We start from the raw sequence: 16077 nt of genomic DNA, 5'->3' as shown, positions 1-16077 counted from the left end.
CCTGGCTTCTTTAATTCTTACCTTTCCTGGGCTTATTGCCAATCAACTTGCTTCTTAATATGGTAACTCACAAGCACTTTTCTGTAAGTCATCCTGTTGCTACTTGTTCATCAGTATCGATCTTCTGAAATTTTGATGACACTGCTTGTCTCTTTGAGAGTTTCACTTTTAGCTCTTATCTTTCCATTTTCATTTCTTTGTTGGTATTGGACCCTAAAAATTAAGGCAGAAACAGAAATAAACTTATGTATCACTTGATCCTTAATGTTTTACTTCCATTCAGATATACAGGTTATTCTCATTAGTTTGTGTTTTAATTTATCTGAATGATCATACTGAACACTGAGGGGTTAACATGTCTGTGAGGTTAGGAGAATTATGTTGGATAAAAAAGATGGTGGGCACTACTATTCAACATAGTTTTGGAAGTTTTATCCACGGCAAGCAGAGAAGAAAAAGAAATAAAAGCAATCCAAATTGGAAAAGAGGCAAAACTCTCACTGTTTGCAGATGACATGATCCTCTACATAGAAAACCCTAAAGACACTACCAGAAAATTACTGGAGCTAATCAATGAATATAGTCAAGTTGCAGGGTATAAAATTAACACACAGAAATCCCTTGCATTCCTATGCACTAACAATGAAAAAACAGAGAAATTAAGGAAACAATTCATCATTGCAATGAAAAGAGTAAAATACTTAGGAATGCTGTTGCTGCTGCTGCTGCTAAGTCGCTTCAGTCGTGTCTGACTCTGTGTGACCCCATAGACAGCAGCTCACCAGGCTCTGCCGTCCCTGGGTTCTCCAGGCAAGAACACTGGGGTGGGTTGCCATTTCCTTCTCTAATACTTAGGAATAAATCTACCTAAAGAAAGAAAAGACCTGTATATAGACAACTATAAAGCATTGATAAAGGAAATCAAAGATGATACAAATAGATGGAGAAATACACCATGTTCGTGGATCAGAAGAATCAGTATAGTGAAAATGAGTGTACTGTCTACCCAAAGCAATCTATAGATTCCATGCAATCCCTATCAAGCTACCAATGGTATTTTTCACAGAACTAGAACAAATAAGTTCACAATTTGTATGGAAATACAAAAAACTTCGAATAGCCAAAGTAATCTTGAGAAAGAAGAATGGAACTGGAGGAGTCAACCTGCCTGACTTCAGACTATAGTACAAAGCTACAGTCATCAAGACAGTTTGGTACTGGCACAAAGACAGAAATATAGATCAGTGGAACAAGATAGAAAGCTCAGATAAATCCATGCACCTTTGGATAGCTTATCTTTGACAAAGGAGGCAAGAATATACAATGGAGAAAAGACGATCTCTTTAACAAGTGGTGCTCGGAAAACTGGTCAACCACTTGTAAAAGAATGAAACTAGAACACTTTCTAACACCATACACAAAAATAAACTCAAAATGGATTAAAGGTCTAAACATAATACCAGAAACTATAAAACTTCTAGAGGAAAACATAGGCAAAACACTCTCTGACATAAATAACAGCAGGATCTTCTATGACCTACCTCCCAAAGTAATGGAAATAAAAGCAAAAATAAACAAATGGGACATAATTCAACTTAAAAGCTTTTGCACAATGAAGGAAACTATAAGCAAGGTGAAATGACAGCCTTCAGAATGGGAGAAAATAGCAAACGAAGCAACTGACAAAGAATCTCAAAAATATACAAGCAGCTCATGCATCTCAATACCAGAAAAATAAACGACCTAATCAAAAAATGGGCCAAAAAACTAAACAGACATTTCTTCTAAGAAGACATACAGTTGGCTGACAAAGACATGAAAAGATGGTCAACATCACTCATTGTCAGAGAAATGCAAATCAAAAGTACAATGAGGTACCATCTCACGCTGGTCATAATGGCTGCTATCAAAAAGTCTACAATAAATGCTAGATAGGGTGTGGTGGTAAGGAACCCTCTTACACTGTTGGTGGGAATGCAAACTAGTACAGCCCTATGGAGAACAGTGTGGAGATTCTTTAAAAAACTGGAAATAGAACTGCCATATGACCCAGCAATCCCACTGCTGGGCACACACACTGAGGAAACCAGAATTGAAAGAGACGTGTACCTGTGTTCATCGCAGCACTGTTTACAATAGCTAGGACACGGAAACAACCTAAATGCCCATCGGCAGATGAATTGGTAAGAATGCTGTGGTATATATACACAATGGAATATTGCTCAGCTATTAAAAAGAACTCATTTGAATCAGTTCTAATGAGGTGGATGAAACTGGAACCTATTACACATAGTGAAGTAAGTCAGAAAGAAAAACACCAATACAACATATTAACGCATGTATAGAGAATTTAGAAAGATGGTAACGATAACTCTATATGCAAGACAGCAAAAGAGACACAGAGATAAAGAACAGACTTTTGGACTCTGTGGAAGGTGAGGGTGGGATGATTTGAGAGAAAAGCTTTGAAACAGGTATATTAGCATATGTGAAATAGATCACCAGTTCAGGTTTGATGCATGAGACAGAGCACTCAGGGCCGGTGCACTGGGATTACCTTGAGGGATGGGATGGGGAGGGAGGTGGGAGAGAGTTTCAGGATGGGGGGACACATGTATACCGTGGCTGATTCATGTCAATGTATGGCAAAAAGCACTACAATATTGTAAAGTAATTAGCCTGCAATTAAAATAATTAAATTAATTTAAAAAAGAGAAAGATGATGGGAAGAGAATCTGAATTAATGGTGTACCACAGGACTGAGATTGTGTGTTGAGTTAATATCATTCAGAAAAATACTAAAAGGACAAGAAATAACAGTGTATTATTTTATACTAAATTGTATTATGAAAATTCAGTATTTTTAGGTTATTCTATTGATAGTATATACCATGTGAAATTGTATTTCAATTGCAGTACCTTAAGGATTCCTTCTTCCCTTCCTCTAGTAGATTTTGATAGCAATATTTGAGTAAATGCATACGACACTGCTTTGTGAAGTCATTATGTCAAATATAAGATACTGTCACTGTCTGTAATTGTTCTGTTGACTCATATCAGATGACTGTACAACTTTCCAAAATTTTGCACCTCTTCCCTTTAATTAAGTTCCATATAAAATTCAGATTTCTCAGAGTCAAATACCTTGAAGAATAACTGCAGTCTTTGGCCTCCACGTGAAACAGTAATTAATAGTGGCTTGCCTTAAGCCACATAACTACTAAATACATAATACTACCTATATCTGAAGCCTTGATTTTTCAGTTTCAGAGTTTTTGGCCTTTTTGTTTCACCATTTCGTGTTCCTAACAGGACGATTTCCTTTCACAATTTTAGGAAGCAGCATTCATGTAGCTTGAAAACAATGTGAGGGGTGCCCTGAGTTGTTCATTGCCAAGACTCTTCCTTTATCTCTTCCTAGTGCGTGTGTTTGGGGTATTTTACAAATTTTGGTTTGATGGTAGAGTGGAAATAAGCCAAGTTTATTTTTAAATTATTTTTATGAATACTATTTCTTATTTAGAGCAATTTTAGGTTCACAGCAAAATTGAAGGGGAAGTCTGAAGTTTTCAATACAGCTTCTGCCTCTGTATCAGTTTACATAGCTTCCCCCAATATTGACATCCCTCACCAGGGTGGTATATTTGTCACAACTGATGAACCATGTTGAACATCGTATCACTTAAGGTTCAGAAATTATATTACTAAGGTTATTTTTTATTAGCAGCTTTTCTCCATTGTTGAAGTGTATCAAGAGATGACTATAATTATCTTTTAAAAAATCTGAGGTTGAGCAATTAAAAGAAAATTACTTTAGGAAAAAAATTTTCTTACAGAGAAACTATACGGGATGTTTTAGTTTATAAAACATTTAAAAATATCTGAGAAATTTAATGATAATTAAAAAGCAAAATAAATTCTTGATAGTTATAATCTAAAATAAGATGCTTTATACATGTATGTCATTCTTATCAGAAGAGATTTCAAATTATTTTTTATTGAAATATAGTTGATTTACAGTGTTGTTTCAGTGTTTCAGGTATATAGCACAGTGATGCAGATAAATATATATTATTTTCTATTATTATAATATAGATTATTAGATTATTGTAATAATATAATAATAGATTATTATAATATTGAGTATGATTCCCTGTGCTATACATTACAGCTCTTCTGATAATACTCTTCAGAATCTTATCAATATATACAGCACAGAATAGATACTAACAAAGACTTAGACCTTTCGTTTGAGATTCAAGGTAGAGCCCTAAACTTGGTGTAAACTTTGTAAAAGAAGCAGTTTATAAAGTAATTTTTAAAAAAGCCATGTTTGTCTATTTTTAGTTTTGCAGCCAACTGAACTATTTCAGTTCTCGCCCTTGAGAGAATCTTTCATTTGCTCTTGCCTCCTGATTATTATCTAGATTCTTCAATTTATTTTTCCCAAAAAACTGGTGTAGAATAAGAGTCTGACTCTGGGTGTTTGAATTAGAATAAGGTATTATTCCATTTTGTATCCCTCTCATCACTTAACATAATGATTGGAACAGGGTAAATTATCACTGATTATAACTTGTGCATCCACAGTAGATGTTAAATACACTGAGGTAGCTCAGCTTCCTTTCTTATGAGGAGAGAAGTGATCCAAGCCTCCTCACTTTCTGACTTGAGCGTGGGCAAAATCCTTACTTCTCTAAACTTTGGTTTTCCTGAATATGAGATAGAATAGTAATAGCTACGTCTTTTTTTCTGTCTTTTGATATGAATAAAAATAGCAAATTAGATGTAGTGCATGGCACTTTAAGTGCTCAATGAATGTTAGGTGCTGTAATTAGCACTACTGCTACTACTGCTATTACTATTATTACTGTTACTGCTCTGTTTATGTCATATTGTAGGCATCGTTTAACTTTCTGAAATACAACTTCTTAGTTTGTTGGTTCATAGATTTTGAGAATTTGATAAAAGCTGATAAAATCATAGAAAAGATGTAAGTACATAGCATTTAGACTCCTGCTATGAGGATAATAGGTTCAAGTGGTGAATATTGGGAAATAGCAACCAAATTGTTACATGTTCTTGTAACAGTCAAATAGAAATGAACAAATTTAGAGTTTCTTCTGAAGCAAAGATTAGTATATGAGAGATGTTTCTCAAGATGATGTCCTTTAACTAGTGCATAACCATGTAGTGTTTTAGTGAATTTGCAGGCTTCCTGGGCCACATTTCACAAAGACTCTATAGGCTTCTTGAACACATGGGAGTTTGAAATCAAAGATTTTGGTATAATGTTTAATATATCTGTCATAAAAGTTCATAGTTTTCTTAATTCTTCATACTTAGTTCTCCTTCATGAAGTTTCACATGTGAAGGATGATACATATTTGATTGGAATGTGGAATGGGGAAAAGAAAGCCTCTTTTCATGAGTATTGGTGAAATGAGTGATGAAGTTTTCTGTGTTAAGATCAAATTGTGTTAAACACCTCAGTTCTTCCTCTGCTGTAGGACTGTGCAGAGAGAAAATTACTGAACTCCTCTAATCCAGTGTATCCCAATTTGTAAAAATGAGAGAACAATGGCATTTTTATTACCACCCTGTTTTGAGGATAGAATAAAATGTGTGGATAACATACAGTCCTTTGGCATATGTTAATGGATTAGAGTTCTTCACATTATCATCATTTTTTGTTGTTTACAATAATGTTAGTGTAATGTTCTTAAGGTTTCTCTGCCTTTTGAATTCTTACCTAGGCTTCAGGGCCAAAATGAGTTTCTCCTCTTTGAATTACATATTCCCTACCAGTTATGTCTTGGTAATTGTTTGCTTCTATGCTTTATGTCCTTCAGCAAGTAGCATACAGTAGAAAAGATAATGCTCACTTTTTTTTATTAATTGATATAGAATCCCTTTAGTTTCTTTTAGCTACAGTTGGCATATCGATTTTGCTTATAAGCTATTGTATTTTAACTTAGGAGCTGTTTTGAGCTATCTTGTTTCTCTCTTTGCATCCTACCTGACCAAGGTATTTTGAGGAGTCTGTTTATACAGGTAGTTTCATGCTAAAATTAATGTCTCTGCATAAGTGAAAGTCAGTTTATAAGTTAAATTTGTTTCAAATTGAAAATCTTACTCTATATTTTAAAACCAAATGTGATTCTTTTTTTAGTATCCATATTTTTAAACAACTTATTTGTTTAAAATTTGCATAAGTATAGTTTTAAGAGTTCAACCTGTTTGTTTTAAAATTGCATCATTTTACCTCCTAAACACTAAACTGTGAAGCCTGACACAAATACTGTAAGAACATCTGAGGTAGATAATTAAAGTATAATTAAGTTTAAATGCCTCGGTGAAGGAGTATAAAAATTATTTAAATTCAATCGGCTAGTACATTTGCAGTTTTCTTTTATTAGGTGTGAAATCTAAGAATCCCCTGCCAACTCTTGAGGGCTCAATCCAGAATGTTGAATTGAAGTACTGCAGCACATCATTGGTCAAATGTGCCTCTGGGACCGTGGGATCAATAAAAATTTGTGCCAAAGCCCCAGGTATGTGCAGCTGGACCGTGTAAAACTTTATTGCCTGTATAGGAGAATTGGCCTTGCGTTTTACAAGGAGCGTTACTGAAACAAGAATTTACTCATTGTTCCTATGAATCAGAGGTTTTAAATTTTTTATTTTACTTGAAAAAAATTGTTAATTGTGCCAGGATGATACTTCTTGACATTAATAAATTAATTTTTACTTAAGAAAAAAATATATTGCATGGTTTTAAGAATGGTTATGAGGGAAGAAAAATTAAAGAAAAGTTTATTCTTATACTTTTTGGGGTAGAATAGGAGGTATAGATGTATATGACACTTAAAAATTAAATTAAAATGTTGCTAGTATAATGAAATTAAACAGAAACCGCAGCTGTTTTTCAACTTAAGGTTGTAATTGACTTTGCCTTCCTTCCAATACTTTATTTCATAGTATTTTCCTTAAACTATTTGTTATTTAATTTTTTCCAATGTGGATTAAATGTCTAGATAAGTTTAAAGAGGTACAGATTCCCTCGAATATTTACAATACAGTGTGTTCATGTTGTTTTATTTTATAAGCTTTTCTGAATGTGTTCTACCTTCATCAAGTAAATACTAAAACATTTTAAGAGTTAAAAGTGCATTTAATTTATCAGTCATACTTTTTAGAATATAACTAAATGTACAACTAAAATTATCAAGTGTAAATAGAAATTTTATATTGTTAGTATACTTTAAAATCAAGCATCCCCAGGCTACTCCTATATATTTTTTTTGATAACCTTCTTTTTCATACATCTGTCTGTTCAGGTGACAGTGGAAAAGAGAAGTTGATTCCATTGCTTCAGGGTCCTTCTGACACTAAAGACCTTCATAGCAGCAAGTGGCTCAATGAGAGCAGAAAGCCAGAATCCCTTTTAGCTCCAGATTTGATAGCCTTCACAGTCCAGGTTCCACAGTGTATGGACTACTGCCACAGTTCCGGTAAGTACACCATTATTCACTTGTTTTGAATTTTCTTTTCCAGCAAGACTTTTAAAAAAGGCACTTTCTTTCCTTCTCTCCTTTCCTTACCTTCCCTCCCCCCCACCCCTCATTTTCATCCATTCTTCCTCTTTTTTTCATTTGTGTCCATTGGGATACACCCTGCAGTTATCCTCTTTGAAAATTCAAATGAAGTATTTTGTATCATTTTTGATAAATGATGTATTTACAAACAATAATGATTTTATTCTATTTTATTAAGAGATAATTTCTTTGTATGTATAACAGTTAACTTCAGGTTCAGCCACTACTAAATCCAACTGAATTTTAAAATATATCATGTAATACATAGAAAGGAGTAAAAGAAATTTAAAACGTTGCAAAGAGAAAATATTTTTCTTGGGATAGTAGCACTTTGTGACCCATAGTTTGCCATGTTAAAATAGGGGTTTGAGCGTTCTGTGTATTTACAAGAGGGAAAAGATATTGATGGTGTAAAAAAAGGAAAAACACACAGAAGTAAGGCTCTTATTTCTTAGAATTAATTTTTTTTAGAAATTCTTTGCCTAGAATCTATTTCATTTTATTCACTACCGTAATAGCAGATCCACACCTCTCACGATGAGAGGAGATATTAGAAGGATCAGTGAAGCCTGGGGATAAAGAGGTTGGTAAGGAGAGCCTGACGTCAGCAGTGAGTTCAGTTAGTCACTATGTCGTTAGTAAAGCCAAGACAATGATGCTGGAGATAAAATAGCTAGATAGATATTCTTAAAGGATCAGTGGTCTGAATTTCTTCTTTAGAATTAATTGGCCAGTGAGGTGATTTCAGATAGCTGCGTTAAGAGTAGGACTCAATTAATAATATGTAACAAATACTGTAGCTTATAGAAAATGTATTAAACTTGAGTTCAAAGTAAGTTCACTTTGACTAAGTTCAAAGCAGAAACCATGAAAAGATTTGTAATTAGCTAGACAGAGATTGGGTGAACTCCGGGAGTTGGTGATGGACAGGGAGGCTTGGTGTGCTCTGATTCATGGGGTCGCGGAGAGTCGAACACGACTGAGTGACTGAACTGAACTGAAGACAGAGATTATATGGACTGAATGTTTGAAGCAGTGCACATATGCAGGGATGCAAAACCATTTGAAAGCAGAATTTGATATAGTAGCCTTTGTAGCTGAATGACATCCACACTAGAAACTGGAAATTAGTATTTGAAAGGTGAGTCTGAGAACCCCTGAATCAACATTCTTTTGAAGAGAACTCCTCACAAAGACATTTTCATCTTGATGAGGATGAGTGTGGAACCCTAAGGAAAAAAATGTAAGGATGAGGCCACTACCCATCCCTTACGGGTTGAAGACTTTACCAGTAGTTTAAGGTAGGGGGTGGTAAACATTTTACTAAACATTTTACTAACATTTTGGGCTTTGTGGGCCATATGGGCTCTGTTTCCATTCTGCTGTTTTAGCACACAAAAAAAGCCGTGAAAAAGTGAAAGTCCTGTCTGACTCTTTGCTCAGTCCTGTCTGACTCTTTGCAGCCCCAAGGACTGCAGAGCTAGGCTCCTTTGTCCGTGGGCTTTTCTAGACAAGAATACTAGAATACTGGAGTGGGTAGCCATTCCCTTCTCCAGGGAATCTTCTCAACCTGGAGACTAAACTTGGGTCTCCTGCACTGCAGGCAGATTCTTTTTACTGAGCCACCAGGGAAGACCAAAGATAGCCATAGGTAAATGAATGGTGTGACTGTGTTCCAGTAAAACTTCATTCACAAAACAGGAGGTGGGCAAGAATTAGCCTTTGTGGATCATCTACCCCTGCATTGGGAAAAATGATTAGTGGTTAAATCATGCTTTTTTTAAATGCCTATTTAATCATATTCTTTGAATATGCTATTGGAGAATCTCCTTTTTATGATTGTCCAAATAGTAGTTTTTGGTAGGTTTTGTTTTCATATCATTAAATCATTAAAATGTTATTAGAATGACCAGACCATCTGGTTAGAATTTTGATACCTAAGAAGGAACTAAGGTTACTAAAATCTATTGCACATTTTTTTTTAATAGTTTATAAAAATAAAAATAATTTATCTATTTGGGTATGTAGATCTTAGTTGAGGCATGCAGGAGCTTTGTTGCGTCACATGGGATCTTTCATTGTGGCTCATGGGCTTAGTGGCTCCATAGTATGTGAGATCTCTGGTTCCCCAACCAGGGATTGAAGCTGTATCTCCTGCATTGCAAGGTAGATTCTTAACCACCACACCACCATGGAAGTCCCTACTGTGTGTTCCTACATAGGATAGGGACTCTTCATTTTTTTGTTTTGCCATGTGTACCACTAGAATGAACCGAATCAAGCATATTTAGATAATACTCTGATCTTTCTAATAACAGTATTTGTATTATTTTTTGTAATCTAAATGCATATTCGGGATCTCAATATATATATTTGCATTTTGAACCTTTATAAAGTAAAGTACTGTAAAAATTATACATATGATATTTCTAAGATAAACTTTTTTATTTTTTCTTCTTTTAAGGAGATTCATCTAATGTTCAATATAAGTGTTACATTTAGTGATATGTTTATGGATTTGCATGTAAAATTTTAATATGATCATGCATTTGGTTCTTTGAAAATATTCCTTGGGTGTGTTTTAATCCTAAAATGTGTTTTTAGTTAAACTACATTCACATACTTTATTTAGGGTATTTTTAAATTTAAATTTTCCATCCATCTTGGGAACTGCCACCCACATTCATGGCTTAGGTATTTATGATATGGTAGTTATGATATGGTTATGAGAGAGCTCATAAGTATTATTTTTAAAAGCTATTTCTAAAATAATATTAATCTCACATTCCTGTAAAAAAGTTTAGAGGGTGTGTGTTTATCTGTGTGTGTGTATATGACTGATGGTATAAACAAGTTGTAAATAAATTTTAAATGAAGAAATAATTTATTAACAATCCTTTACAAGTTTATTGAAATATAACCCTTTCAGCAAGTTCTTTCCTAGCCACTGTATATAAAAACTTTTTTCTCTCTTGTTTGCATATTTGTGCATACTCAGAGGTAAAGAATTCTCCTGCCAATGCAGGGGATGCGGGTTCGATCCCTGGTTCAGGGAGATCCCCTGGAGAAGGAAATGGCAACCTACTCCAGTATTTTTGCCTGAAAAATCCCATGGACAGAGGAACATGGCAGACTGTAGTCCATAGGGTTGCAAAAGAGTCTCACAGGACTTAGCGACTAAACACACATTCACGCTAACACATTTTGTTTTCTTACTATTCTAAAGTTTTTCTTATCACACTCTGTCATAATATATATATTACTGATTTGTCTTGTTGAGCTTTTTTTTTTCCTGCTGTTAGAATTTAATGTTTTATTATGGCTGGAATTTTTTGTCTTTCTTGATCACAGATGTATTCCTAGTGTCTAGAACAATATCCCACAAATAGTAGGCTATCAACGAATATTTACTGAATGAATGAGCAAGTAAGTGATGATTGTATTTGCTTTTCTTTGGTTTTTGAGGCTGGAGCACCCATGAGTCATTACTGATGTTTGCTTCAGGAGGGGGAAAAGATTCTGGATAGAATTCTGAACTCTTCTAGATGAACAATTAAGGGAAGCACAAGTAATCCCTGCTGTCTTTTTTAGAGACAGACGGTCCAAAAGAGGTTGTTAATGTGCTTTTCGATTGATTTATATAATTTGAATGAGAGGTTTTGGAATGTGGCAGATGGTGTATTTTAGAGGAATTTGGTGATCATTCTGATTGGCTTCTGATTATCACGGTATCCTGTGTGGAAGACAACTGCTTTTGTGCATATGCTCCTAAATTGAAAGGGGTTATTGAAATTGGGGACCAGATAGTGTTGTGAATATTATTGAATATATTAGGAAGTGAGTTTTGAGAGAAGCTCACTCAGGATAAAGAGGCAGAGTTTTTCGACTGTGACTTCAGAATGTGAGAAAATGAACAACTTTTTAAATGGGATTAAATATAATTGACTAAAAGAAGTATTAACAGTATTAATAAAACTTATTATGGACACAGTATTTTGCAACTTATAAATCACTTGCATGTAAGTTTTTCAATTTGTTTACAAAATAAGACTGTTTTCAGCACAACAAATTTAGTTTGTCTAACAGAGGAGGAAATTGAGGCTCAGAAATCGTCCAAATGTTTAACAAGTCAGACTTTTATTCTGAATATGGGTTTTCTAACTGTATAATATTTTTCCACTGTCTGTTCCACCAAAGAGGCTTGAAATTGTCCAAATGTTTCTGAAGCAAAGAATCTGAATATGGGTCTTCTAAATGTAATATTTTTCCACTGTCTATTCCACAGGTTATTTATTATTGTGTCTTTTATTCTTAACATCCATATTGTAAACATTGTACCACCCAGCCTTATACATTCTTAACTTTGAGAATCTCCTTCTTTCAGTTCAGTTCAGTCGCTTAGTCGTGTCCCACTCTTTGCGACCCCATGAATTGCAGCATGCCAGGCCTCTCTGTCCATCACCAACTCCCGGAGTTCACCGAGACTCACGTCCATCGAGTCAGTGATGCCATCCAGCCATCTCATGCTCTGTTGTCCCCTTCTCCTCCTGCCCCCAATCCCTCCCAGCATCAGAGTCTTTTCCAGTGAGTCAACTCTTCGCATGAGATGGCCAAAGTACTGGAGTTTCAGCTTTAGCATCATTCCTTCCAAAGAAATCCCAGGGCTGATCTCCTTCAGAATGGACTGGTTGGATCTCCTTGCAGTCCAAGGGACTCTCAACAGTCTTCTCCAACACCACAGTTAAAAAGAATCAATTCTTCAGCGCTCAGCCTTCTTCACAGTCCAACTCTCACATCCATACGTGACCACAGGAAAAACCATAGCCTTGACTAGACGGACCTTTGTTGACAAAGTAATGTCTCTGCTTTTGAATATGCTCTCTAGGTTGGTCATAACTTTCCTTCCAAGGAGCAAGTGTCTTTGAATTTCATGGCTGCAGTCACGATCTTCAGTGATTTTGGAGCCCCTAAAAATAAAGCCTGACACTGTTTCCACTGTTTCCCCATCCATTTCCCATGAAGTGATGGGACCAGATGCCATGATCTTCATTTTCTGAATGTTGAGCTTTAAGCCAACTTTTTCACTCTCCACTTTCACTTTGAGAATCTCCTTCTTTAGTTCATATTTATTGTTGTTTAGTCACAAGAAGTTGTGTCCAACTCCTTGTGACCCCATGGACTGTAGCCTGCCAGGCTCCTCTGTCCATGGGATTTTCCAGTTAAGAATACTGGAGTGGGTTGCCATTTATTTGTCTAGGGGATCTTCCCAGCCCAGGGATTCATCCTCTGTCTCCTGCATTGGCAGTTGGATTCTCTATGGCTTAGTCACTTGGAAAGCCCTGACTTCATCTTAAATACTATCAAAAGAGCCACACTTCCATGATGTCACAGGAGTGCTTTGTCTTTGAAGTCTTAGCAGCTCCATTTTATCTTTTCCTTCTCCCCTCTTGATCACTTTCTCTATTTGGCGCTGATTCCAGCAAAGGAGCTAAAAGCTCCTATGGGAGTCCAGTGCAGCCCACCTTCTGAATTCATTGCTACTATTCACAGGAATCAGTGGCACTTCTGTTACTTACATTTGTATAGATAAATAGAGAGACTAGATTCTTCTTCACTTCCTTCAGAAGTAGAAGTATGTGGTGACTATAAGTTGTGTATGTAAAATATTTTAAAATAGGTTCTCAACAGTTTGTCTTTTCTTTTTTTAAATATAAACTTTAGCTCTTCTTTATATGCTATATTTTGCCTATGATTTATAGCAGGTTCTGCTTGTTAAAAAGTTCTTTCTTAGTCTTTGTTAATCTGATCCTAATGTATAGATAAATTTTCAAGTGCCTGCTATTTAGGAATATAAAATGACTACAAAATACTATCAGTTTAGGATCAAAGGGAACTGACAGGACAGTCATTCCAATTTATGAGTCAGTGTTAGCAGCCTTTTTGCTATGTCCCTCTTTTTCTCTGTGCTTCAGATCTCTTGGCCTTCTTTAAATTTCTCAGTGGTGATTATGATTTTGCCTATTCTTTTTTTTTTTTTTTTTCTGTTTGGGATTCTTAAAACGGTCCTTACCCTTTTAACTTATCCCTCTTTGAATTTCAGCTTAGTGTTGAGGTCTTAGCTCACCTACGATATCTTCAAGTAAGCCCGAAGGCTGCTTTTTCTCTTCTCGCCTTCCCAGTTTGATTAAGTATTTCTGTTACATTCATTTTCATAATTCACTGTATATTTCTTTCATAGCACTTAATGACAGTAGTATTTATGTAGCTGTGTGATTTGAATGCTGTCTGTCTTTACCATTTGACAGTTCTCCGAGGACAGAGTTAGTCACTGGCTGCTTATCATTTTATCTCCAGTACCTAAAATTTCCTGACATATAGGAAATTCTTAGAAAATCTTTTATTGAGTGAATGAATAAATGGATTATTATGACAGATGGTCAAGGGTATGAATATATTTGACAGATAAATAGTAGGTTCTTAATATAATACATGTTAACCATCTACCCTCTTCTCTCCCTGTTTCTTCCTCTTCTCCAGACACACACACACCCACCAACACACACACCCACACACACCTCCCACCCCCCATTGGAGAGAATACCTACCAGTATCTTTCTTTGGTAAACAGATATGATTAGTATTATGTCCTCAGTTTGTTGGACTGAAGTTTCCATTTATTAGTCTTATAAGTGACATGAAATAATGTGTGTGTGTGTGTGTGTGTGTGTGTAGTATGTGCACACACACGTGTGTGTATATGTGCATGCACATGTGTGCTCAGTGGTGTCTGACTCTTGGCAACCCCATTGACTATAGCCTGCCTGACAGGCTCCTCTGTTCTTGGAATTTTCCAGGCAAGAATACTGGAGCAGGTTGCCATTTCCTTCTTTAGGGGATCTTCCCAACCCAGGTGTCAAACCTGTGTCTCTTGCATCTCTTGCATTGGCAGGCGGATTCTTTACCATTGAGCCACCTGGGAATCAACCCTATATATACCTGACAGAACTTATTATCTTATGTTTCATTGGCATTTATGTATGATCATACCTTTTCCATTGAAACCTTCATCTCTCTTGGCCCTCAGAAGTTATAACACCTGATATCTTTTGCTTTTTTGTACATACTGTGAATGGCGACAATGACTGCTCTTTATTCTGGACTAGCTTTTAAAGGATATTTGTATAGTGAACAGTATTGGGAGATAGATCCAGTGTCCCTCTGGAGCCAATGGAGTGCCTGCTTACTGCCCATTATAAAAGATTTGGTTCCTCAACACAGGGTTCATTTCTCCTTTTTTTATTTGAAGTACTGTTGATTTACAGTGTTGAATTAGTTTCAGGTACAGGATTCATTTCTTATAATGCATTCCACTGCATGTGAAGTCATCTACCCGGATACATCTTTGTTGTTTCTCTGTGAAACTGGAGGGCAAAAGGAACTTATATAAATATATATGTTGATACTCATGCTGCTTGCTGGGCCATGAGTAATATAGTCCTTTGTCTGACTCAGGAGTCTCCTGTCTTCCACGTCATTCATTATAGTTCACAATTCTTGACACTAGTGCAATATAGTCTGTTGGTTCTCCTTACTGAACCATCTTCATTTCCTTCCTCAGATGCGTTTCTTTCCTTTGTATCTTGAGTATATGTTGTTTTTGATAGTGTGACCAGTCCTCTTCTGTTTATTTGATTTAACCAACTGTGTGTGTGTGTGTGTGTGTGTGTGTGTGTGTTTAGCAGCCAACCCTATGTGTTTATCTCTGTGTCCATTTATTTTCTCTTGAGAGCCAAACTCCAAATTTTAACCGCCTCTTGAACATTGCCCAGTAGATATTTTACTGTTGCCTAACATGTTTAAAGCAAAACTCAGTGTAGTTTCCCTCATCCCACCTGATACTACATCATTCACTTTCAGTTAATGGCACTGCTGCTGCTGCTAAGTTGCTTCAGTCGTGTCCGACTCTGTGCAACCCCATAGATGGCAGTCCACCAGGCTTCCCCATCCCTGGGATTCTCCAGGCAAGAACACTGAAGTGGATTGCCATTTTCTTCTCCAGTGCATGAAAGTGAAAAGTGAAAGTGAAGTCGCTCAGTCATGTCCAACTCTTAGCAACCCCGTGGACTGCAGCCTACTAGGCTCCTCCGTCCATGTGATTTTCCAGGCAAGAGTACTGGAGTGGGGTGCCCTTGCCTTCTCCAGTTAATGGCACTACATACCTCTTAATGATGAAAATTTAAGCACTAGGTTAATTGCACCTTCTTTCTCCCCTGCATATGGTAGATGTTCCACAAAACTTTTTTTTTTTAAACTGAGTAGTCCAGGATAAACAGAATAAATTTAGTCACTTCCATGTGATTTGCCTTCATACTTCCATGCCATGTTTGAAAAAGTCTCTTTTAAAATTTAACACAATCCTTCACATAGCACAAATTATGGTGTATTTTCCAGGTATTTATTAATGAACTTCTATTTAGTT

At 35.9% G+C, this 16077-nt stretch overlaps 1 protein-coding gene across 32 annotated transcripts in view; it reads left to right on the top strand.

The window, feature by feature from the left end:
• VPS13B (vacuolar protein sorting 13 homolog B) overlaps nucleotides 1–16077 on the top strand; it is an 804527-nt gene that overhangs the window by 221744 nt on the left and 566706 nt on the right. For 31 of the 32 annotated variants that reach the window (XR_009740672.1, XM_061438325.1, XM_061438316.1 and 28 more), the window contains 2 exons: nucleotides 6420–6554; nucleotides 7341–7514. Coding sequence is in view for 31 of the 32 variants with exons in the window: in XM_061438325.1 (XP_061294309.1) it covers nucleotides 6420–6554; nucleotides 7341–7514 (309 nt within the window). In the remaining variant the exon portion in view is untranslated. Of the gene's footprint in view, nucleotides 1–6405; nucleotides 6555–7340; nucleotides 7515–16077 lie in introns of those variants that run through there. The other variant, XM_061438349.1, reaches the window with a different exon arrangement.

Source organism: Bos javanicus, chromosome 14 (assembly GCF_032452875.1).
Source record: "Bos javanicus breed banteng chromosome 14, ARS-OSU_banteng_1.0, whole genome shotgun sequence".
NCBI lineage: Eukaryota > Metazoa > Chordata > Mammalia > Artiodactyla > Bovidae > Bos > Bos javanicus.
This window is presented reverse-complemented; position numbering and strand designations above follow the sequence as displayed.